Source organism: Eleginops maclovinus, chromosome 21 (genome assembly GCF_036324505.1).
Source record: "Eleginops maclovinus isolate JMC-PN-2008 ecotype Puerto Natales chromosome 21, JC_Emac_rtc_rv5, whole genome shotgun sequence".
Classification (NCBI taxonomy): domain Eukaryota; kingdom Metazoa; phylum Chordata; class Actinopteri; order Perciformes; family Eleginopidae; genus Eleginops; species Eleginops maclovinus.
Window position 1 is genome coordinate 10,355,405 of NC_086369.1, and position 22,408 is coordinate 10,377,812.

General features: G+C 43.8%; 1 protein-coding gene, 1 long non-coding RNA gene and 2 other non-coding genes across 5 annotated transcripts; all 4 read left to right on the plus strand.

Annotated features, from left to right (window-relative positions):
• Positions 1-969: 969 nt before the first annotated feature.
• Positions 970-1,042, plus strand: trnav-cac (transfer RNA valine (anticodon CAC)). The gene has a single exon. It is a non-coding gene; the product is annotated as a tRNA-Val (tRNA).
• Positions 1,043-1,246: 204 nt separating this feature from the next.
• trnad-guc (transfer RNA aspartic acid (anticodon GUC)) lies at positions 1,247-1,318 on the plus strand. The gene has a single exon. It is a non-coding gene; the product is annotated as a tRNA-Asp (tRNA).
• A 13,305-nt stretch (positions 1,319-14,623) lies between these two features.
• Positions 14,624-17,820, plus strand: LOC134858029 (uncharacterized). Of its 2 annotated transcripts, none has more exons than XM_063873877.1 (4): positions 14,624-14,791; positions 15,273-15,570; positions 15,758-16,065; positions 16,990-17,820. In XM_063873877.1, exons 2-4 carry the CDS (start codon positions 15,274-15,276, stop codon positions 17,480-17,482), a joined length of 1,098 nt encoding a protein of 365 aa, XP_063729947.1. In that variant the 5' UTR covers positions 14,624-14,791; position 15,273; the 3' UTR covers positions 17,483-17,820. The 2 variants fall into 2 exon arrangements, with proteins under 2 accessions (XP_063729947.1, XP_063729946.1); XM_063873876.1 differs by having other exon boundaries at positions 15,758-16,063; positions 16,811-17,820.
• Positions 17,821-19,183: 1,363 nt separating this feature from the next.
• Positions 19,184-20,616, plus strand: LOC134858030 (uncharacterized). Its single transcript, XR_010164919.1, has 3 exons — positions 19,184-19,507; positions 19,739-19,913; positions 20,167-20,616. It is a non-coding gene; the product is annotated as an uncharacterized LOC134858030 (long non-coding RNA).
• Positions 20,617-22,408: the final 1,792 nt, after the last annotated feature.

A 22,408-nucleotide genomic window follows, 5' to 3' on the forward strand; every position in this document is an offset into this window, starting at 1 on the left:
AGGACTTTAGGGGAGGAAAATACAGACCACATTTTCATATCGATTCAAGCAGAACAGCACAGTTCAAAAAAGCCCAACACTGCTCGTTTTTAAAATCTCCCTGCTTACGATTACACATAACACTTAACCCTACACTAACAATTTAGATATTCTTAATTCTCCATGCCCTAACAATTTAAGTATTTGTCAAAACAACGCGGAAAAGGGGACTCTAACCTCCTAACTTCCCGTTGACTTTGACAACATCGAACTTTATCCAGTCTTGTCTAAATCTATGAACTATGCTTTGTCAATGCTGCTGTCTCAATGTCCCTAACGGCTCCTCCATAGAAACCTCAAAAAACTGGTTCACAACTGGGCGTGTTTTGAGTCATAGTTCAACAGGTAGGATTTAAGCTAAGGGTTAGCTGAAAGTCGGTGTGTAATGTCACCATGAGAGGTCACTGATTGGAAATACGGTGGTGACCCAAATGATCACTGTTAGCAAGAACCAAAATATGTTCAAACTGTTCAAGAGGACACAAGATACTTGATTAGTTCTATATAACTGGTTAATTAAAGTATAATACAATCATGTAAACCACCATTATATAGAGTGGAGAGAGACACACAAACAAAACATGGCATGTCACACAAACCAAGATGAAACAAGAGTCTCGTTCAGTGGGTAACAGATAAGCCTTACTATTACCATGGAAGATGTTCAAGTTTGTTACTACTAAACCAGGTGGAAACTCCAGATCAAGGTTATTAAAATTTGTATTCATAATATTTTACATTGAACAAGCTGATCGTTGATCATAAACTGATTTGCTAACTGTGTAAATCTTTCATTAATTTTGACTGTCCTTTCAGCCATTTTGAGAGTAATATTAAGCATGTAGATGGAGTTTTAATCTTTTGTTATTCCCAATGAGTTGTAGTACTGGTTCATATTTATTGCGTAACCACTCCGTCATTGTTCACCAAGTTTCCGTAGTGTAGTGGTTATCACGTTCGCCTCACACGCGAAAGGTCCCCGGTTCGAAACCGGGCGGAAACACTTGTTTTGCATTTTCTGTTGCTAAACAGTGTGGCAGGATCAAATATCATGTCAATTAAAATATGAAAATACATGTAACTTAAATAAAGGGATTCTCGCTCTGATGGTTTAGGGAGTGTTAAATAACTGCTCAATAATGCCATATGGAAACTGACCTCCATACAGTGGATAAAACCAGTACTACACCAGCAACATCTCATCCCTTCCTCGTTAGTATAGTGGTCAGTATCCCCGCCTGTCACGCGGGAGACCGGGGTTCAATTCCCCGACGGGGAGGAATACAATTTTTGTTATATTATACTTTTCAATCTCTCCTGTCCTATTCGCCTTATTCACCTCGAACGTTCCACCGAGCCTGAGGGGTACACTTACCACTTCCGGGAGTTCTCACAACGCGATTTCAATGGCGCCTCACTGCTGTGTTCCCCAATGCACATCATCAAAAAGGAAAAAATCTAACCGAGGACAAACTTTTCACCGTTTCCCCATCGATCATGGACTACGTCGGCAATGGATAGTAAAAATCAGAAGGGATCCTGGTCGTAATTTTAAGGTAAGTTTTATTGAGTTTTATATGTCTGCTGCTGTCAGGCTGAGCCGTCTCCATAACTAGCTTGTATCGCTAGCAGCTAGCCAGGCTACTGCTAGCTTGAACTCGCAAGTTTTAGTAGATAGATTAAGGCGGAGAGCCAGGTTGTTGAAATATACAGTCTAGTCCATTAGTAGTATGTTATTAAAATCTACCACCACAAATTCACTAGTATAAGCATATTCTGAGTGTATTGTTTGTATTAGCTTCTAGTCACAAGCTAACCTAGGAAACACATCACATCAGTTTTCCTAGCTAGGATGAGGATGTAGGAGTCACATTGAGTCTGATCAATGAAATTATACATGTTAAAATGTTTGTATGATTACATTTTATTAACTGATGCAGATAAACACATACACAAAAGTGTGTTCGGAGCATTTCCTCCAAGACTGCCTTGTGAAAAGCAAGACTGGCATCACCAAGTTAAAACCGGGAGCTGTGCCAACTGTGTTTGCATGGAGTTCTGCCAGACCAGAGAGGAGGAGTGTTGTTAGAACTGCAAGGTAGTATTTAGATGAATTAAGTTACAAGTTTGTAATGCATGTATTAACTGTGTAGTGACAGTATTTCTCTGTTGATGATTTTCAGTAATGTTTCCACGGATCTCGATGATAGTCATGGTGTGAGTGTGTTGAGGTACGCAAAAGGTGTAATTGGTTACATGAATTGAGCATGAGTATCCTTGTTAAAGACCTAATGTGTCCATCAATATGTTTCTCTTATACACTTCCAGTGAAGAGACACCCCCTCCGCACCCAGACCATGAATATGCTACACTGCCCTCACTTCAAGATCAACTCGAGGAAGCCCGCAAGACCATCGGTGATCAAGAACTTTTAATTTTAGAGCTTCAACAAAAACAGTTTTTGATTTCAAATTTTCAAGGTGACGATAAACAGATTTCATTTTATACAGGGTTTCCAGATTACGATACATTTAAAGCTGTGTTTATGGCCCTGCAACCTACTGCAGAAAATATGGTGGGCTGGAGTCAGGCTCAGCGATTTAAACATATGAGTGGAGAGGTACTTCGTGAAGGCTTTAGCGCCTCTAAATTGTCCACTATGGACCAGTTTTTTCTTTTTCTTTGTAGGTTGAGGCAGGGCTTTCCTGAGCAGGATCTTGCAACCCGTTTCCATGTATCACAGTCAACAGTAAGCAGGATCTGTGTGACCTGACCCATTAGTTGTGCTTGGATTGCTTTGCAATTGTTAACAACAACGTTAAAAATGTATTTTCAGACCTAATGAAAAAGTAAACTATTTTTTTTCAGTCACCTGAGCTGGCAGGTTCTTCACAGAGTCTGCAAACAGAGGCACAGAGCAGCTCAAGTGCAGGGATGCCACCGTCAGACCCCGGCACACAGAGCAGTTCAAGTGCAGGGAGGATGCAGTCAGACAGGGCAGATAAAGTGCTCTCTTTGTAGCAAGGACATTTTTGTTGAACAGTTTTCTGAACATTTGTCTGACTTTCATGTAGAGGAATGTTGTGAGCAGTCTGGAAAAAAAACCAAGGGTGCAGTTGAGCTGTTCCACCATATTGAAGAATGCCATCTTTCAGGCACCAGCAGAATGAGTGGGGATCCACCACGACAAACCCCTCCACCACCACCACCACCACCAAAACCACCTCCTCCTCCTCTTCCTCCCACATCTCCATAGTTGTCCACCTGAGGCTGTCGGAGGTAAATTGGCTCAGTTTTCTCCCCAAACAATTCATGCGGGTCATCAAGCCAGCCGACCGGGAGTGGATTGCCCAGTGTCTTTACGACCACAGTGGACAGCTTAAGCAACAGTTTTCCCAAAACTGGTTCCATCCGCCAAAGCCGACAACTGCTCCACCTGATCCCATGACCTACTTCAGGCGGCGGATGTTTCTGTGGGCACCGATGTGGATGTGGGGTATTCCGCTGAAGTGCCCTCAGTGCAGCAACAAGATGCACCACTCTGGGATCTACCCGAAGGTACGGGAAGTCATCGACCTTGACTCCAGGTACTACTTGGTTGGTGGGGACTATCCTCGGTGCAGTAAGTGCATGATCCCTGTCTGTCCTTGGAGTACAGATTTGTTGAGTCAGTTGGATCCTGCCCACAGAAACAGGTTCCCTGCTGTTCTCACCACACAGCTGGCTCTGGACAGGAAGTGTGTGACCATGCTCAAACCATGAACTGCAGGAAACAGCTCCAGTTACCTGCAACAAGCAATGGAGTAAGTTCACAGCGAGGAGTGGGCAAGGCGCTCCATTGAATACCTGTCTGACTGAGAGCTTCACAAAAGGAGGAGTACCATGACCCAATGTGAGGAATCAGTCTATCAGCGGCCACCACCCTTTTGCCCCCTACCTCTCGCACAGTGGTTTGAGACGGTCCATGGCAAGGAGATCCTAGGTCATCTGGATGAGGTGAAAGGTGTCATCACTTCGACATATGGCAGGATCTTAAAGCTTGACTCCATAAAAAAGCCAGTACCAACAGCTGCCTGTAAGCTTTCAGTCATAATGGAATTGGAATTATAACTATATGCATTCATTTAGACCTTGTTGTTCATTTGTACAGGTGCACCCCCGGTTCTTGTGTGGTTTCGTCCGTGGAAGACCAAAGTGAAACTAGACATTTTCCATTTCATGCGGCGCTTCACCACTGGTCTCACAACAGAACACCATCCTCTCTATGGCACTTTCTGCTCCAAGTTGTCCAGCTGCATTTTCGAGTGGGACCAGGATGACATTGGTCATCTGAAGGAAGATGAAAGGTCTGAGCTTAAGAAGAAGCATGCTGGTCATGCTCCTTCAGAAGCTCAAGTTATGGCCAGAACTCATGGGGTAGAGGAGAGCCGCAGCCTAATCCAAGGCCTTTTGAACTCCATGTGGGATTTAACGGACACCTCAGGTTTACCCTTGATGGCACGTGTGTGGGAGGTGCAACAGAAGCACTTGCCATGCATTCAGGATCCCCCAGGACTCGAGCTGTATACAAAACTCTCAGGGTTAGTCAAGGGTAACCAGGTCTTGGATGTGTTGAGGTGTGGCAGAGGGTCGTCTTCGGTGGAAAGCTTCCATCGCCACCAGTGCACCTTTATCCCAGGTAAATGGACATTGTATGTCTTTTACATGTCTGCTGTTGAATTATAGTCATAAGAACAATTCTCAACTTTCTGAGAGAAGATTGCACACATGTGGGGGAAGTGTATCATCGCTTAATAAGTGCAACTAATATTTCAATAATTATAAACATTTGGTTTTTTCAAGGATGGAGATCTAATGCGATGCACACCCAGATGTACATGCTTGGATGTGAGTGGTGCGTTACACACGAGGATGTACGATGTCCGACTGATGTCGAGCTTAAACGTCCGCAGCAACCGAGTCCTCGGTAGTGCACTGCTACCACAGTTCAACCCTCCTGGGAGACCAACTGGTAAGATGCTCCAGGAGACGCCATTCTCCTTGTGACTACTCCTTTTTAGTCCAACACATTCAACAAATGAAGTTTTCTTTCCAGTGCAAACTTCTCCATTCATCTGAATTTTCTGCCAAAACCCAGAGAGCTCCCTTCTGCCCCTGTGGAACATCGACATGTCATCATGGAATTCCCGGAGCCTGAAAATCGTGAGGGCGAGGCAGTGATACGCCGGCGCCACAGTGTCCGAACTGGCTCAGCACAGCATTGTCCTCCTGAGTGGTACAATGCATGGCCTGGTTCTCCTGCCTCATCCTTGTATGCGCAGGCTCATCATCCACCAGCCCCATCTCCTGCCTCATGGCCGTACCATATGCCAGCAGCCCCATCTCCTGCCTCATCCTCGTACACGCAGGGTCTTCTTCCACCAGACCCATCTCCTGCCTCATGGCCGTACCATATGCCAGCAGCCCCATCTCCTGCCTCATCCTCGTACACGCAGGGTCTTCTTCCACCAGACCCACCTCTTGCCTCATCCTCGTACACGCAGGGTCTTCTTCCACCAGCCCCATCTCTTGCCTCATCCTCGCAGCTGCTACCAACAACTCCTGTATCAGCACTGGCAACAGCATCGTCATCTGATCAGTCATCAGCCCTCTTAAATTGGCACCGAAAATGGAGACTGCAAAGGGCAGCACTTGAAGACCAGGAGCGTGTGGCAAGAGGGGAGCCACCAAAAAAGCGGCACATCAAAGAGGGGTACCATTATCAGTGTGGAACATGTGGTAAGTGCAAAAACAAAAGCACTGGCCATACCCAGATTAAGGGAAAGTGGTACTGTCCAGCATCCGGACAGACCATTGCAGAATGGAAAAAAACTCTCGAAAAGCAGTAAAGCTTATGAAGCTGCAACGACTACTCAAACAATCGATTTGTCGATGGACAAACAATTAATCGGCAACTATGTATATAATACTTTTATTATTGTATGTACCTTATTGTATAGAGCTTTTATTATTGTATATAACTATTTGTAATGTCTAGAACATTATTTTTGTATAAAAACAGTTTTTTAAAGTGGTTTGATGGTATTCCTGAAAGAATAAAAAAAAGGTAAATTTACCTGTGAATTTGTTATCGTGCAACTAACTTTTGTGAAAGGTTGAAAGTGAAAAGACTTGTGTTGAAAATATCAGTTTATTGGTGTGGAAGTCCTATGAAATCTTTTTTTCCCCCTTCTTCCCTTCCCTTTCCTTTCTTTCCCCCACCGTAGCAGTCCCTTTTGCCCCTTTTTTTGTCGTGGAATGTCGTGTTTGGCCTGCTAACTCAATTCCTTACAACTCCTAACAAATGCGAGCAAGTCCTACCAATTCTTAACACTTTACCGACCCAAGTCCAAACAGTCCTAACAGACCAATGAAAAGAACAGTGACCTGTCACGTGACAGGGACGAAGACAACTGTCCCGCCTACTCGGACAGTGGCAGAAAGAGAAGAAACTATTATTAACTTTATTATTTAGGAATTTTCAAAATAGTATTTATTTGCACGCCAGGCTTGAAAATGATATTGACATTGCCACCATAGTTGTCCGCTTGTCTTGTCCCGCTGTCAACGTTAGCTAACGCTACATAACGTTAGTAATAGTAACATGTGTCTCTTGTGAGTCCAAAAACCTCATGAAAGTGCATCAGTAAATAGAGTATTTTACATCTTAACACTGTGTCCGTTTATATATATCTTTTGTATGTATATTTATCTTCTTTCACTGAGTGGTCTGACATTTACCCTGATATTTGATATTTGCAGAAATGACAGACGGGTAAACCTGACGCATATTGGACAGGTATCCTGTACCAGTATGCCCAGGGAAAGTACCGGTTTACCACAGGTAAGAAACCGGGGTCCAGGAAATGGAAGGCTGTCATGCAGCGCATTAACGCCTGTCCATTGACTCCTATATATAACTTTCAAGTCCGTGAGTATGACATCTTCGGCAAAAGAATCCTCTGCAAATGTGGATATCATAAGGTGAGTAATGACTATATTTAATTTAGATAATTTAGTTAAACCTGTGCTGGTGTTGCTTGCCATGAGCCATGGTGTATTAGATTCTCCAATCGGCATAAATATCTGTGCAGGGAAATGCATTATTTCCCCATTAGCTGTGCTTGGATTGCTTTGCAATTGTTAACAACAATGTTAAAAACGTATTTTCAGACCTAATGAAAAAGTAAACTATTTTTTTTCAGTCGCCTGAGCTGGCAGGTTCTTCACAGAGTCTGCAAACAGAGGCACAGAGCAGCTCAAGTGCAGGGATGCCACCCGTCAGACCCCGCCACACAGAGCAGCTCAAGTGCAGGGAGGATGCAGACAGTCCCCGCCACACAGAGCAGCTCAAGTGCAGGGAGGATGCAGACAGTCCCCGCCACACAGAGCAGCTCAACTGCAGGGAGTCCACCAGCTCAGAGCATGTCAAGCAGTCAGACAGGGCAGATAAAGTGCTCTCTTTGTAGCAAGGACATTTTTGTTGAACAGTTTTCTGAACATTTGTCTGACTTTCATGTAGACGAATGTTGTGAGCAGTGTGGAAAAAAAAACCAAGGGTGCAGTTGAGCTGTTCCACCATATTGAAGAATGCCATCTTTCAGGCACCAGCAGAATGAGTGGGGATCCACCACGACAAACCCCTCCACCACCACCACCACCACAACAACCTCCTCCACCACGACAACTTCATCCACCACGGCAACCAAAACCACCTCCTCCTCCTCTTCCTCCCACATCTCCATATGTTGTCCACCTGAGACTGTCTGAGGTAAATTGGCTCAGTTTTCTCCCCAAACAATTCATGCGGGTCATCAAGCCAGCCGACCGGGAGTGGATTGCCCAGTGTCTTTACGACCACACTGGACAGCTTAAGCAACAGTTTTCCCAAAACTGGTTCCATCCACCCAATCCGCCAAAGCAGACAACTGCTCCACCTGATCCCATGACCTACTTCAGGCGGCGGATGTTTCTGTGGGCACCGATGCGGATGTGGGGTATTCCGCTGAAGTGCCCTCAGTGCAGCAACAAGATGCACCACTCCGGGATCTACCCGAAGGTACGGGAAGTCATCGACCTTGACTCCAGGTACTACTTGGTTGGTGGGGACTATCCTCGGTGCAGTAAGTGCATGATCCCTGTCTGTCCTTGGAGTACAGATTTGTTGAGTCAGTTGGATCCTGCCCACAGAAACAGGTTCCCTGCTGTTCTCACCACACAGCTGGCTCTGGACAGGAAGTGTGTGACCATGCTCAAACCACGAACTGCAGGAAACAGCTCCAGTTACCTGCAACAAGCAATGGAGGAAGTTCGCAGCGAGGAGTGGGCAAGGCGCTCCATTGAATACCTGTCTGACTGTGAGCTTCACAAAAGGAGGAGTACCATGACCCAATGTGAGGAATCAGTCTATCAGCGGCCAACACCTTTTTGCCCCCTACCTCTCGCACAGTGGTTTGAGACGGTCCATGGCAACGAGATCCTGGGTCATCTGGATGAGATGAAAGGTGTCATCACTTCGACATATGGCAGGATCTTAAAGCTTGACTCCACAAAAAGGTGCAGGAACATCTTTGTAAACTTTTTTCAAATCTCTGTTTTCATTGCTGGTCATGGATTATACTTGATTATGTTGTTATACTGATGTTTGTTGTTATTTATATAGATCACAAAGAAACTCGCTGGTGGCATTGCGGACACAGCTACATGGATGACAAACGTCAGTAACGAATGTGGTGAGGTACTGAACTGTGTCCTAACCACTGGTGAGGGAGCTGGTCTAGAGGACTTGTGTCAAGGCATCGTCAAACGCTACCAGGACGGTGGTGAGCCAGAGCTTGGATGTGTTGAGGTGTGGCAGAGGGTCGTCTTCGGTGGAAAGCTTCCATCGCCACCAGTGCACCTTTATCCCAGGTAAGTGGACATTGTATGTCTTTTACATGTCTGCTGTTGAATTATAGTCATAAGAACAATTCTCAAGTTTCTGAGAGAAGATTGCACACACGTGGGGGAAGTGTATCATCGCTTAATAAGTGCAACTAATATTTCAATAATTATAAACATTTTGTTTTTTCAAGGATGGAGATCTAATGCGATGCACACCCAGATGTACATGCTTGAGGGTGGGTCCAGGTGGAACCTCAACCTAGCACGTGCAGCTGTGGATGTGAGTGGTGCGTCACACACGAGGATGTACGATGTCCGACTGATGTCGAGCTTAAACGTCCTCAGCAACCGAGTCCTCGGTAGTGCACTGCTACCAGAGTTCAACCCTCCTGGGAGACCAACTGGTAAGATGCTCCAGGAGGAGCCATTTCATATTTGTAATACTGTTCTTACTGTTGATACATTTAGTTGTATGTAGTTTATGCTTAGTTATTCTAGTTTATATTTAGTTATATTCAGTGTATATTTCTCCTTCCTTCTTTGTATTGAACTGTTGCACCTTCATTTCCCTCGGGATACATAAAGTCTCTTGATATATTTGCACTCTTCCCACTTTGTATTGCAACTGCTGCACAGCAATTTCCATCAGGGTAAAAAAAGTCTTATATTATTTTTTCTGACCCAAATAAAACCAACATTCAAGTTGTTGGAATGAGGTACTTTATTCTATATGATAGGTTGCCACCATACTTGCCGCTCTTTTAATTTCTCAGTTTGTACATCCTTGAATCCTTTCCTCGCCTCATCTCCTTGGAGTGTCATCGGTCACTCACTGCAAATACCAGCCTAGATGCTTTGTCTGTCGGTCAGCCAGTACCAACTGCTGCCTGTAAGATTTCAGTCATAATGAAATTGGAATTATAACTATATGCATTCATTCAGACCTTGTTGTTCATTTGTACAGGTGCACCCCCGGTTCTTGTGTGGTTTCGTCCTTAGAAGACCAAAGTGAAACTAGACATTTTCCATTTCATGCGGCGCTTCACCACTGGTCTCACAACAGAACACCATCCTCTCTATGGCACTTTCTGCTCCAAGTTGTCCAGCTGTATTTTTGAGTGGGACCAGGATGACATTGGTCATCTGAAGGAAGCTAAAAGGTCTGAGCTTAAGAAGAAGCATGCTGGTCATGCTCCTTCAGAAGCTCAAGTTCTGGCCAGAACTCATGGGGTAGAGGAGAGCCGCAGCCTAATCCAAGGCCTTTTGAACTCCATGTGGGATTTAACGGACACCTCAGGTTTACCCTTGATGAAACGTGTGTGGGAGGTGCAACAGAAGCACTTGCCATACATTCAGGATCCCCCAGGACTCGAGCTGTATACAAAACTCTCAGGGTTAGTCAAGGGTAACAAGGTCTTGGATGTGTTGAGGTGTGGCAGAGGGTCGTCTTCGGTGGAAAGCTTCCATCGCCACCAGTGCACCTTTGTCCCAGGTAAGTGGACATTGTATGTCTTTTACATGTCTGCTGTTGAATTATAGTCATAAGAACAATTCTCAAGTTTCTGAGAGAAGATTGCACACATGTGTGAAAGTGTATCATCGCTTAATAAGTGCAACTAATATTTCAATAATTATAAACATTTTGTTTTTTCAAGGATGGAGATCTAATGCGATGCACACCCAGATGTACATGCTTGAGGGTGGGTCCAGGTGGAACCTCAACCGAGCACGTGCAGCTGTGGATGTGAGTGGTGCGTCACACACGAGGATGTACGATGTCCGACTGATGTCGAGCTTAAACGTCCTCAGCAACCGAGTCCTCGGTAGTGCACTGCTACCAGAGTTCAACCCTCCTGGGAGACCAACTGGTAAGATGCTCCAGGAGACGCCATTCTCCTTGTGACTACTCCTTTTTAGTCTAACACATTCAATGAAGTTTTCTTTCCAGTGCAAACTTCTCCATTCATCTGAATTTTCTGCCAAAACCCAGAGAGCTCCCTTCTGCCCCTGTGGAACATGGACATGTCATCATGGAATTCCCGGAGCCTGAAAATCGTGAGGGCGAGGCAGTGATACGCCAGCGCCACAGTGTCCGAACTAGCTCAGCACAGCATTGTCTGGTTCTCCTGCCTCATCCTTGTATGCGCAGGCTCATCATCCACCAGCCCCATCTCCTGCCTCATCCTCGTACACGCAGGGTCTTCTTCCACCAGCCCCACCTCATGCCTCATCCTCGTACACGCAGGGTCTTCTTCCACCAGCCCCACCTTTTGCCTCATCCTCGTACACGCAGGGTCTTCTTCCACCAGACCCACCTCTTGCCTCATCCCCGTACACGCAGGGTCTTCTTCCACCAGCCCCATCTCTTGCCTCATCCTCGCAGCTGCTACCAACAACTCCTGTATCAGCACTGGCAACAGCATCGTCATCTGATCAGGCATCAGTCCTCTTAAATCGTCACTGAAAATGGAGACTGCAAAAGGCAGCACTTGAAGACCAGGAGCGTGTGGCAAGAGGGGAGCCACCAAAAAAGCGGCACATCAAAGAGGGGTACCATTATCAGTGTGGAACATGTGGTAAGTGCAAAAACAAAAGCACTGGCCATACCCAGATTAAGGGAAAGTGGTACTGTCCAGCATCCGGACAGACCATCGCAGAATGGAAAAAAACTCTTGAAAAGCAGTAAAGCTTATAAAGCTGCAACGACTACTCAAACAATCGATTTGTCGATGGACAAACAATTAATCGGCAACTATGTATATAATACTGTTATTATTGTATATACCTTATTGTATAGAGCTTTTATTATTGTATATAACTATTTGTAATGTCTAGAACATTATTCTTGTATAAAAACAGTTTTTTAAAGTGGTTTGATGGTATTCCTGAAAGAATAAAAAAAAGGTAAATTTACCTGTGAATTTGTTATCGTGCAACTAACTTTTGTGAAAGGTTGAAAGTGAAAAGACTTGTGTTGAAAATATCAGTTTATTGGTGTGGAAGTTCTATGAAATCTTTTTTTCCCCCTTCTTCCCTTCCCTTTCCTTTCTTTCCCCCACCGTAGCAGTCCCTTTTGCCCCATTTTTTGTCGTGGAATGTCGTGTTTGGCCTGCTAACTCAATTCCTTACAACTCCTAACAAATGCGAGCAAGTCCTACCAATTCTTAACACTTTACCGACCCAAGTCCAAACAGTCCTAACAGACCAATGAAAAAAACAGTGACCTGTCACGTGACAGGGACGAAGACAACTGTCCCGCCTACTCGGACAGTGGCAGAAAGAGAAGAAACTATTATTAACTTTATTATTTAGGAATTTTCAAAATAGTATTTATTTGCACGCCAGGCTTGAAAATGATATTGACATTGCCACCATAGTTGTCCGCTTGTCTTGTCCCGCTGTCAACGTTAGCTAACGCTACATAACGTTAGTAATAGTAACATGAGTCTCATGTGAGTCCAAAAACCTCATGAAAGTGCATCAGTAAATAGAGTATTTTACATCTTAACACTGTGTCCGTTTATATATATCTTTTGTATGTATATTTATCTTCTTTCACTGAGTGGTCTGACATTTACCCTGATATTTGATATTTGCAGAAATGACAAAGACAGGTAAACCTGACGCATATTGGACAGGTATCCTGTACCAGTATGCCCAGGGAAAGTACCGGTTTACCACAGGTAAGAAACCGGGGTCCAGGAAATGGAAGGCTGTCATGCAGCGCATTAACGCCTGTCCATTGACTCCTATATATAACTTTCAAGTCCGTGAGTATGACATCTTCGGCAAAAGAATCCTCTGCAAATGTGGATATCATAAGGTGAGTAATGACTATATTTAATTTAGATAATTTAGTTAAACCTGTGCTGGTGTTGCTTGCCATGAGCCATGGTGTATTAGATTCTCCAATCGGCATAAATATCTGTGCAGGAAAATGCATTATTTCCCCATTACATGGATGAAAGTATTCCGGCCCCGGGCCGGATTTCCGGCCTGCAGCACTTGGAGTGGAAAAAAAAAAAATATATATATTTTTTTTAAAACCCAAAACGCGATAACTCCACGGCTTTCGAGTCTGTTCGTTCTCTGCCAATGGTAGGAAAGAAGCGCCGCTGTCCAGTTCTGATGTTAAACAGTGTTAGCCAATCAGAAGCAAAACGGGGCGGGCCTTAACACAACGCGCCTCGATCAACTAAACTGTAGCACAGATAGGCCTACTCTCTTACTACGAAGGCTGTGACTGTAGTTAATGGAGAGAGGGGCATAGGAGCAGGCGCGATGCAGTACATGAAACCAGGGGAAAATACCCTCGAGATAGATAAAGGTCTGAAAAATAAATGGCGCTGGGTATGGCTGGAGGAGATTGGACGAGATGGCAAACCATTTAGCAGTTGGTGTAAGAAGTTGAGTGAGACAGGCGCTTGCTTCTGCACGCTGTGCTCCAGGAGGCTAATATATGCATCCAGCGGCAAAAAGGTTCTTCGTAAACACGAATCAGACCCTCGTCACCTAGCTGCTGTTCGTGCTGTCCCACACACGACGCGTTTACCAGGAGCAACAACAACATCTGATGTACCGGCTTCCATAACTGACCGTGTGTGTGAGTTAAAAATACGGGTGTGTGCATTTCTCGCAGAACACGACCTCTCCTTCACGCTATCACAACCCCTGGTCGAGCTGTGTAAAAAAGTAGCGGAAGATAAAATTGCACTAAGTAAAATGTCCATTTCAAATCAGCTGGCCAGCTATTTCAACACTCACGGGATAACACCTGAGTTTAAAAGGCAAATTTCCACCAAACTGAAAAACAACATGTTTTCCCTGAACGTCGACGAGGCCACCAATAATAACATGGATAAAGTCCTCAATGTTCTTGTTCGTTTTTTTGACAATGAGGAAAATGCTGTTAAAACGCAACACCTCGCTAGTCGAAAAATGAACATAGCCAATGCTGCAGCACTTACCCAGGAATTGAAGGATGTGCTGCAGTCCTATGGTTTAGGGCTGCAGCAGGTGACCAGTATTTTACTGGACAATTGTGCGGTTATGCGGGGAAAGAAGTCCGGTCTCGAGACACAGTTGCGCAGGGAGAACCCGCACCTGCTGGATATATCTGGCGACACAGTCCATATGGTTTCTAACGGTGCAAAAGCCATGATGAGCCCTTTCAAGGCAGAGGTGGAAGATTTCTGCTCGGATGTGTTTTATGACATAGAGAAGTCTCCGAAACAGAAAGAAATATTTTCGGAATTCCAGAGATTACTCCATCTTACACCGAAGAGCTTGATCAGGCCCATCAGTAACAGGTTCCTGCAGATGTTGGAGGTGTGCAATAGGGTGAGAGAACTCCTGGATGTCCTGATTGTGCACTACTACAACCTACTGGATCCGGGCGAAGAGCATAAATACAGGTAGGTACAAAGCATTTAAAAATGTGTGTGAATTAAATCGTATTTGTCACAGTATAGCCTCTCAGCCTGGCTCAAAATACGCGACTATCGTGTCCGATTCTCGGCTGAGACCCCCCCTTACGACAATTGCGATTGTCTTTGTGTGCGGCGAAACCCAATGTAAAAGTCGGACACAAAGTCGGGACTTGTGTAGTTTTAGCCTAGTCGTTTCTATGAGCACTCTTCATAAAATAACACAGAGTAGGGGAGAGTGGGGACGGTTGCAACATGTGGCAGTTGCAACACTGAGGATTCCTCCAATCAGAAACGAGCTACAGTGATGACACTCATTTTGCACATGCTCAGTGAGACCCTCTTTCTTCCTGCAACTTTTCAGCAAGATTGGAGCATCTGTTCTGGAAGAACCAGAAATCAAGGTACAAAAGTAATTTTTTTAACTTTTACAACTTTTCTTATAGTTTCTAAATGTTTTGTACAACATATTTTAAAGTTGTATCATTTAAATCTGCAGAATCTTAGCTTTAAATTGCAGTTTCTACCATGTGTCTGAGGTAATCTGTTGAGTTTGCATGTCTAGCATAAAAATGTCTGACTATGTGGGGACAGTTGCAACGCTTTGTTGCAACTGTCCCCCATGTGTTGCAACTGCCCCACATGACATTAATTAATGAATAATATGATATAAAAATGTTTCAAAATATGTAAATATATAAATAAATTATATAAATTAAATAAATATATATTAAATATATATTATATATTAGGCCTACATAAATAAATATATAGCCTATCGTGTGTTTATGTATATACATGTTCTGTATATGTATACAGTATATATATATACACATATATATAGGCCTGTGTGTGTGTGTGAGTGAGTGAGTGAGCTTTTTTCAGTATGCCACGAAACAGAGAGCGAAAGACAGATAGGGGTGTCCCTGTACAAGTGCTCCGTTTGGCGGCAGAGGTGATCAGGAGTGAGGGCAGGTCAGCGAGGTCTGTGGCGAAGGAGTTTGAAATCTGTCACACAACACTGTACCGATTCTGCAAGAAATTAGAGAGGGCAGGTCCAGGTGAAGAGATCAGGACAGGATACTGGACGCCAAGGAGGGTTTTTACAGCTGAACAGGAAGCTATTTTGTCGAATTACCTTAAGACAGCTGCAGATATGTTTTATGGGCTGTGCACTAAAGAGGTAAGCAGGATAGTTGCTTATTAAGTTAGATGTGTATGCAGAATTTAATGAAGACTGAGTGAGATGTAGATAAAAAAACAACAACATTGTGAGACAGAGTAAGGCAAAATTACCCTGACTCTCGCCAGATACATGACATTTAGCCTATTTTCGTTTTTAATCCTTTGTTTTTCATTCGTTTTCTCAGGTTCGTCGTCTGGCTTATCTGCTGGCTGTCAGGTATGGATGCCAATACCCAGGGACATGGGATGAGCCAGGCCTGGCTGGCCGCGATTGGTTGATGGGCTTCCTACACCGCCAGCCAACCTTGTCAATAAGGCGCCCCCAAGCCACCAGTCTTGCCCGTAATATACACTTCAATAGGCACAATGTGTCCTTGTTCTTCAATAATTTAGATGAAGTCCTCCGAAAGAACAACTTCCAGGGAGAGGACATATGGAACATGGATGAGACTGGCATTACCACTGTTCAGAGGCCAGATCAGGTTGTCGCCAGGCGTGGAGACAGACAGGTGGGGTCAGCCACGTCGGGAGAAAGGGGGACCCTCGTGACAGTGGCATGCGCCGGGAATGCATTGGGGAGCATGATTCCCCCAATGTTTATATTCCCAAGGGTCAACTTCAAAGATCACTTCATTAGAGATGGCCCACCAGGCTGCATCGGTGTGGCAAACAAATCAGGCTGGATGGTGGAGGAACATTTCATCGAATTCCTCCATCATTTCCAGCGCCACACACGAGCATCAGTGAATACGAAGGTCCTTCTGATCTTAGACAACCACTCCTCTCACCTCTCTCTCAGGGCAATTGATTTTTCCCGTGCCAATGGCATTGTAATGCTATCCTTCCCACCCCACTGCTCACACAGGCTCCAACCACTGGACCGGAGTTTCTTTGGCCCTCTCAAAGGGAAAGTTAACTCCTTCTGTGACTCATGGATGAGATCACACCCAGGCCTTCCGATGACCATTTATGACATCCCTGGAATTGTTCGACTTGCCTTCCCCCTGGTCGGAACACCTGGCAATGTCTCAGCAGGTTTCATCACCACTGGAATTTGGCCTTTCGACAGGCTGAAATTCAGTGACGCTGATTTCGCTCCATCCATGGTTACAGGCCGGCCTGATCCTACAGTGCCACTGGGCCCGTCCAATTCCCCCTCTACAGCTCCTCCAGTGCAAGGTGGTCTCCCCTCCTCTTCAGTGGCCCCTCCAGTTCCTGCCAGTGTGTCCTCCTCTTCAGTGGCCCCTCAAGTTCCTGCCAGTCTGTCCTCCTCTTCAGTGGCCCCTCAAGTTCCTGCCATTCTCCCCTCCACCTCAGTGGCCCCTCCAGTTCCTGCCAGTGTGTCCTCCTCTTCAGTGGCCCCTCAAGTTCCTGCCAGTCAGTCCTCCTCCTCAGTGGCCCCTCAAGTTCCTGCCAGTCAGTCCTCCTCCTCAGTGTCCCCTCCAGTGCAAGGTGGTCTCCCCTCAAATTCTGGCCAGTACTTCGATGTACACATGTTTTCACCTGAGCTCATCCGACCCCATCCCAAAGCGACCCAACGCAAGGCAAAGGAAAACGGCAGGAGAAAACGAAAGTCAACAATTCTGACAGATACCCCTGAAAAGAAGGCGTTGGAGGAAGAAAACAAAACAAAGAAAGGAAAGAGAAGGCTGAGCCAGAGCACACTGCAGCCGCAGCCAATTGGAAATACTGAGGAAATGAGAGGAAAGAAAAAGCAAAAGCAAAAGAGGAAAAACATTGAAAGAGATAGCCATTCAGAGGAGGCCTTTTGCATTGTTTGCTTGGAGAGCTACTCAAAGCCCAAGGAGGTGTGGCTACAATGTCTAATGTGTCAGAAGTGGGCTCATGAAGCCTGCACTGATGGCAGCTCAGTGTACGTTTGCCACAATTGTGAGACCGAAAGTGATTAATTTTCTGATGGTGTCTGATGTTTTCCAATGTCTAGTGTTATGTTATATTGTTATGTTATGTTATGTTGTTATGCTATGTTCAGTTAATTCAAGACAAAAAAGTTCATCCAGGCACTCTATTTCTATTTCTATTATCAATTTGTTAACAACTAAAATGTAATTGACAGAAAAAAAAGTCTGTGATTTTGTATGGTTCTTATGATAGGCTATATTATTGTTATTATACTATTGCTTATATTATTATTATTATTATAATAATGATAATTATTATTATTATTATTATACTATTGCCTTTTCTTTTTGTTACTAAGATAATGAAATAAAAAAGGATAAATGATTGTCAAGAATGATTTTTAAAAACAAATTGATACGTGTTTCAACTGTCCCACACAAGTGTTGCAACCGTCCCTTATGTGGGGACGGTTGCACCGTTTCACTCTTTCCATTAAATTGCAAATATATCCAGTATAATAAAACCTACACATGTCATATAATTATGGGTGGATAGGGGACAGATGAGGGTATATTATATACAGATTTGGCCTTCCTACTGCAAATGGTGTCTTAGATACACAAGGAAAAGCAAAAAGTGTTGCAACCGTCCCCACTCTCCCCTACACAGCAGAGGTCCTCTTTATTTGCTCACCCGTGCGGTTACCTGGCATACATGCGTGCTTTTAAATGTTGACAACATCCGAAACCTACACCTACGAGCCGCGTCTTATCCCTTGCGCTGTCATTCAGCAGCACCCCGTTGGGATTGATAGTTGATATATAACTATTTTGTCTTGCGCGAAAATAAAACGACCTTCCTTTTTAAGGAGCTTTTTTCTTTTCTTTTTTTGAACATGTGTTATATTCTGGCCTATAGCCTTCCCTTATGAGAAAATGTGTTGTAGTGCAGAATCAAGCTGTTTTTTTTAATAGTGGCTATAACGGCTTTATAGTATTGCTGTAGTTAATGCAACACATGAAACTGCCAGCTATATGCTGTATGATGATATGATAAAAATATTGCATTACTGACAGTTTTTTTTTTCATTAAAAAAATAAAATAGGGATGTATTAGTGTATTGTCTATAATGCTGTATGTTATAACATGCAGCCTTAATCCCCATATGGTTTTATAAGAGGGAGCATAACGTGGGTGTGTGTGTGTGTGCACTCCAGAAAGTTACTCAAACAAGTCCTTGAAAGGCACGAGGTCTCGCCTCAGGAAAGGGCCAGAATAGAGGTTCTGCAAGGAGAACAGGCCACAGCATCCAGGACCCAAACAAACCAGAGCCGGAAGGAACGCATCTCTGTGCTATTCACAGATTTTGATAGGCTCACAGTCTTGATTGACCTGTTCAGAGGCATCTTGAATGAGTAGGAAAATCCATGGCTAGTTTACATACATTTATTTATTACTTGGTGGTAATGGCCCAGCTCTCCTGGATGGCATAGCTTTTTAGTTAAGACAAGGTGCAAATGGAACAGTTAGGTCTATTTTTCAACAAAAGTAATCCACCTCAAGAGAATTCCTTACAGCATTGTATAGTTAGTAACTGTACTGTAATTACCTAGTTGCATAGTAGTAACTGATGTCTTGTTCTAAGTTTTAATTACAACTAATGGAAACATGCCTAAATGTTTTTTGTATGTTTACAGGTGTCCTTCCAACATTTCAGGCATTTCTGAAAAAACTGCAACATGAGAAACCAATAGAGCTCCTGCAGATGATGTCATATATGCTGGTCACGTGACGAGATACGACAGGGGCAGCCATTTTGGCAGTCATCGCGGCAGTAAATTGACAGGCACTGGCAGACTGTCAAGGATGGTGGATAACTGCTGTGCACCAGGTTGCACAAATAGGCGTGGGAAAAAGAAAGGTGTATCGTATTATCGCATTCCTAAAGACGCGGAGAGGAGGGAGAAGTGGATTGGAGCGATTAAAAGAGCCAGGAGCCTTCAGAAAAAGACTGAAAGATGGGACCCCCCCGGCCGTTGGCTTTCGCTTATGCAGTGATCACTTCATATCAGGTGGGTGAAGGAATACAGTACAATGCTACAAAAAGTTTCTGGTCAGTTTAATTAAATTTAATTAGTTTAATTTAAGAAGTAGCACCCAGTTATTATAGCTAACGGACACTGTGATGTCCCTTTTTAACTCAACAAGTGTGGCTCTGGCGCAGCCTAGCCAGTTAGCAAGTTAGCTTGTAGCAAGCTAGTGGTAAACAAACCCGTGTTGAAATATTCCTTCTTATTTTGTAGGGAGAAAGAGTGATAATCCGTTGAGTCCGGATTTTATCCCCTCAATTTTCGATTACCTTCCATCTCCAGAGAAGAGGAGACATAAAACGAGACTGGAGGTTTTTAACAGAAGGCAGAAGGCTAAACTGCACAAAGTAGAGCAGGCAAAGATATCTGCAGAAGCCATCCGTCAAAGGTGGGTAGATCAAACTCCTGTCTGATTACATGTTGGGTCTACTTGTGATCGGTGTGTTATTCAGATTATTTTATTTCAAATAGTTAACTGCCGTGATATGGTTATAAACAATAACGTCACACCAGTCATTTAATGAAGGCTAATATCATATGATTTCCATTAAACATGTCAAACTGTAAACATGTAAACATGTCAAACTGCCATCAGTATTGTATGCATGAAAGCTTATTTTGCTGCTTCTGTGTTTCATCAGGACATCAACTGATGCAGCCCCAGAAGACCATATCACAGAGCCTTTGAAGGAGCCCCCCATCACAGATCCGTTGGAAGACTCAGCCGATGATCCTGTCCAGCCTGAACCAGTAACACCACCATGCACCTCTGAAACCTGCTGTACCCGCATCCAGAGTCTTGAGCAAGAATGCCAAGCTCTAAGGGCTGAAAATGTGTTGTTAAGGGAAAAGATTAATAGGAAGACCCTGACAGAGATTAGTTTAAATAACAATGATAAAAAGGTGAATGTCCTCACTGGGCTGGCAACCTATGCATGTCTCATGACCATTTTTCAATATCTGGCTCCATTTCTCAAAGTTAAATCATCAATAACATGTTTTCAACAATACATGTTGACTTTGATGAAGCTTCGAATGAACTTAACATTTGACTTTTTGGGTTTTTATTTTGGCATCGACCCAACTACTGTCTCCAGCACTTCAAAAACTGTGTTAATTTGATGTATTGTAGACTGGTGCCAAGCCTAGTGGTGTGGCCTGAAAGAGAATCTTTAAGAACATCTCTTCCATATGTATTTAGAAATGGTGACTACGAGAAGACTGTTTGTATCATTGATTGCTTTGAAATATTTCTAGAGAAACCAAGTAGATTGCGACCCAGTGCGCAGTGTTACTCAAGATACAAATCACATCACACCATGAAATATTTAATTGCCATTTGCCCTCAAGGTTCAATTTGTTTCATTTCTACTGGATGGGGAGGTCGCACCAGTGATAAGTTCATTACAGAACACAGTACTTTTTTACCTAATATTCTCCCAGGGGATGTTGTTTTGGCAGACAGGGGGTTTCTGGTGAAAGAGTCTGTTGAAAGGTGTCAGGCTGAATTAAAAATTCCAGCATTTACTCGTGGAAAAACACAGTTAGATCCTGCTGACATAGAGAATACAAGATCTCTAGCCTCTTTAAGGATTCACATCGAAAGAGTCATAGGAGTACTTCGTCAGAAATATACTATCTTACAAAGCACTGTGCCAATAACTTTCACAGACATAGAGAAAGAAAATGATGTTACTTATCTTGATAAAATTGTGAGTGTATGTTGTGGACTAACAAATGTACCTGATTCTGTGGTGCCCTTTGAGTGATGAATTTGTGCGTCAACAGAAAATAAACCTTTTTGATTCGCTTCTCACTTGTTTCTTGTGACTTCTTTTCTCACTCACTAGATTTGAGTGACCTATCCACATTTTAAGATCGCTACAGATACTGCTACAGACACAGAAGACATTGGTTTAAACAGTTGTTTTATTAATTAATAAAATATTTACATTGCATCAGCTCATTCATATTCACACATTTCGTAAGTAAGTAAGACTAAGTAATTATGTTTTTTTTTTTTGAGCATTGATTAGTTTCCTACAACTAGGACACACCCACTGTTTCGGTACCCTTTTCATCCGAAGGCAGGTTTGGTGGAACCTCTTCACGGCACAGAACCCTGAGGCACAAACAAGCATATTCCCTGCCGCAGGTGCACGGCAGTAGCACCACTGTTGCTGGGGATCGGTGCTTGCAGTTGCTTGTTTTGGTGCAGAAAACCATTTGCCTAACAGCTCTGGGATGATGCATTTTAGGAAGAAGTCACGAGCAAGTTCAAGTTCTTTGAGAAAGAATTCTGGGTCAAATGTAATGCGTTCCACAAAGGGTGAATCACCTTCCTTTTCAGTCCACAGAATGAAATCACAGTATGCCAATTTGGTAACAAATAGCTGCATCTGCACTTGGTAGAAGTATGCATGGTCTCGCTTAAGTCTAATTTTTCCTAGGGAATCTTGTTCAAGGCAAAAGTGTGCAACAGAATTTACAGCTTCATGACAGAAAGCTCCTTTGCAGAAAATGGGCACTTCATTTCTAAGACACCTGTACCACAGCAGCTACAGGACACATACCCATCAGGTGAGGCCCCCGATAAATGGGTGCAGAGGTGAAATTCTAAATCCGGCTGGTCGCACCAGGACGTCTGTGTGTGATAGGCGATGCTGCATTTCGTAGTATTTTCTGGCCATTTCTTCATTATTGCATCCCCCATCTGAAGAAGAAACAATGGAAATATGAGTTTTGGACAATAGTAATGCCACCCCACATTGCTACCTCCCTGCCCTTTACAAAGTGTAATGCTGTACTTGGTTTTAACACTTCTTTTTAAAGATAATAGCCTAGTACTTACTGCATTTACCCTCTCTGTTCATTCACCTCACA

Bases quoted from the DNA above. Each gene is read 5' to 3' on its own strand.
- LOC134858029 (XM_063873876.1), top strand. From the start codon at position 15,274: ATGCCACGAAACAGAGAGCGAAAGACAGATAGGGGTGTCCCTGTACAA. The intron at 15,571-15,757 runs GTAAGCAGGATA...TCGTTTTCTCAG, and splicing joins ATGGGCTGTGCACTAAAGAG to GTTCGTCGTCTGGCTTATCT. The intron at 16,064-16,810 runs AGGCGTGGAGAC...TCCTCCTCTTCA, and splicing joins GGCCAGATCAGGTTGTCGCC to GTGGCCCCTCAAGTTCCTGC.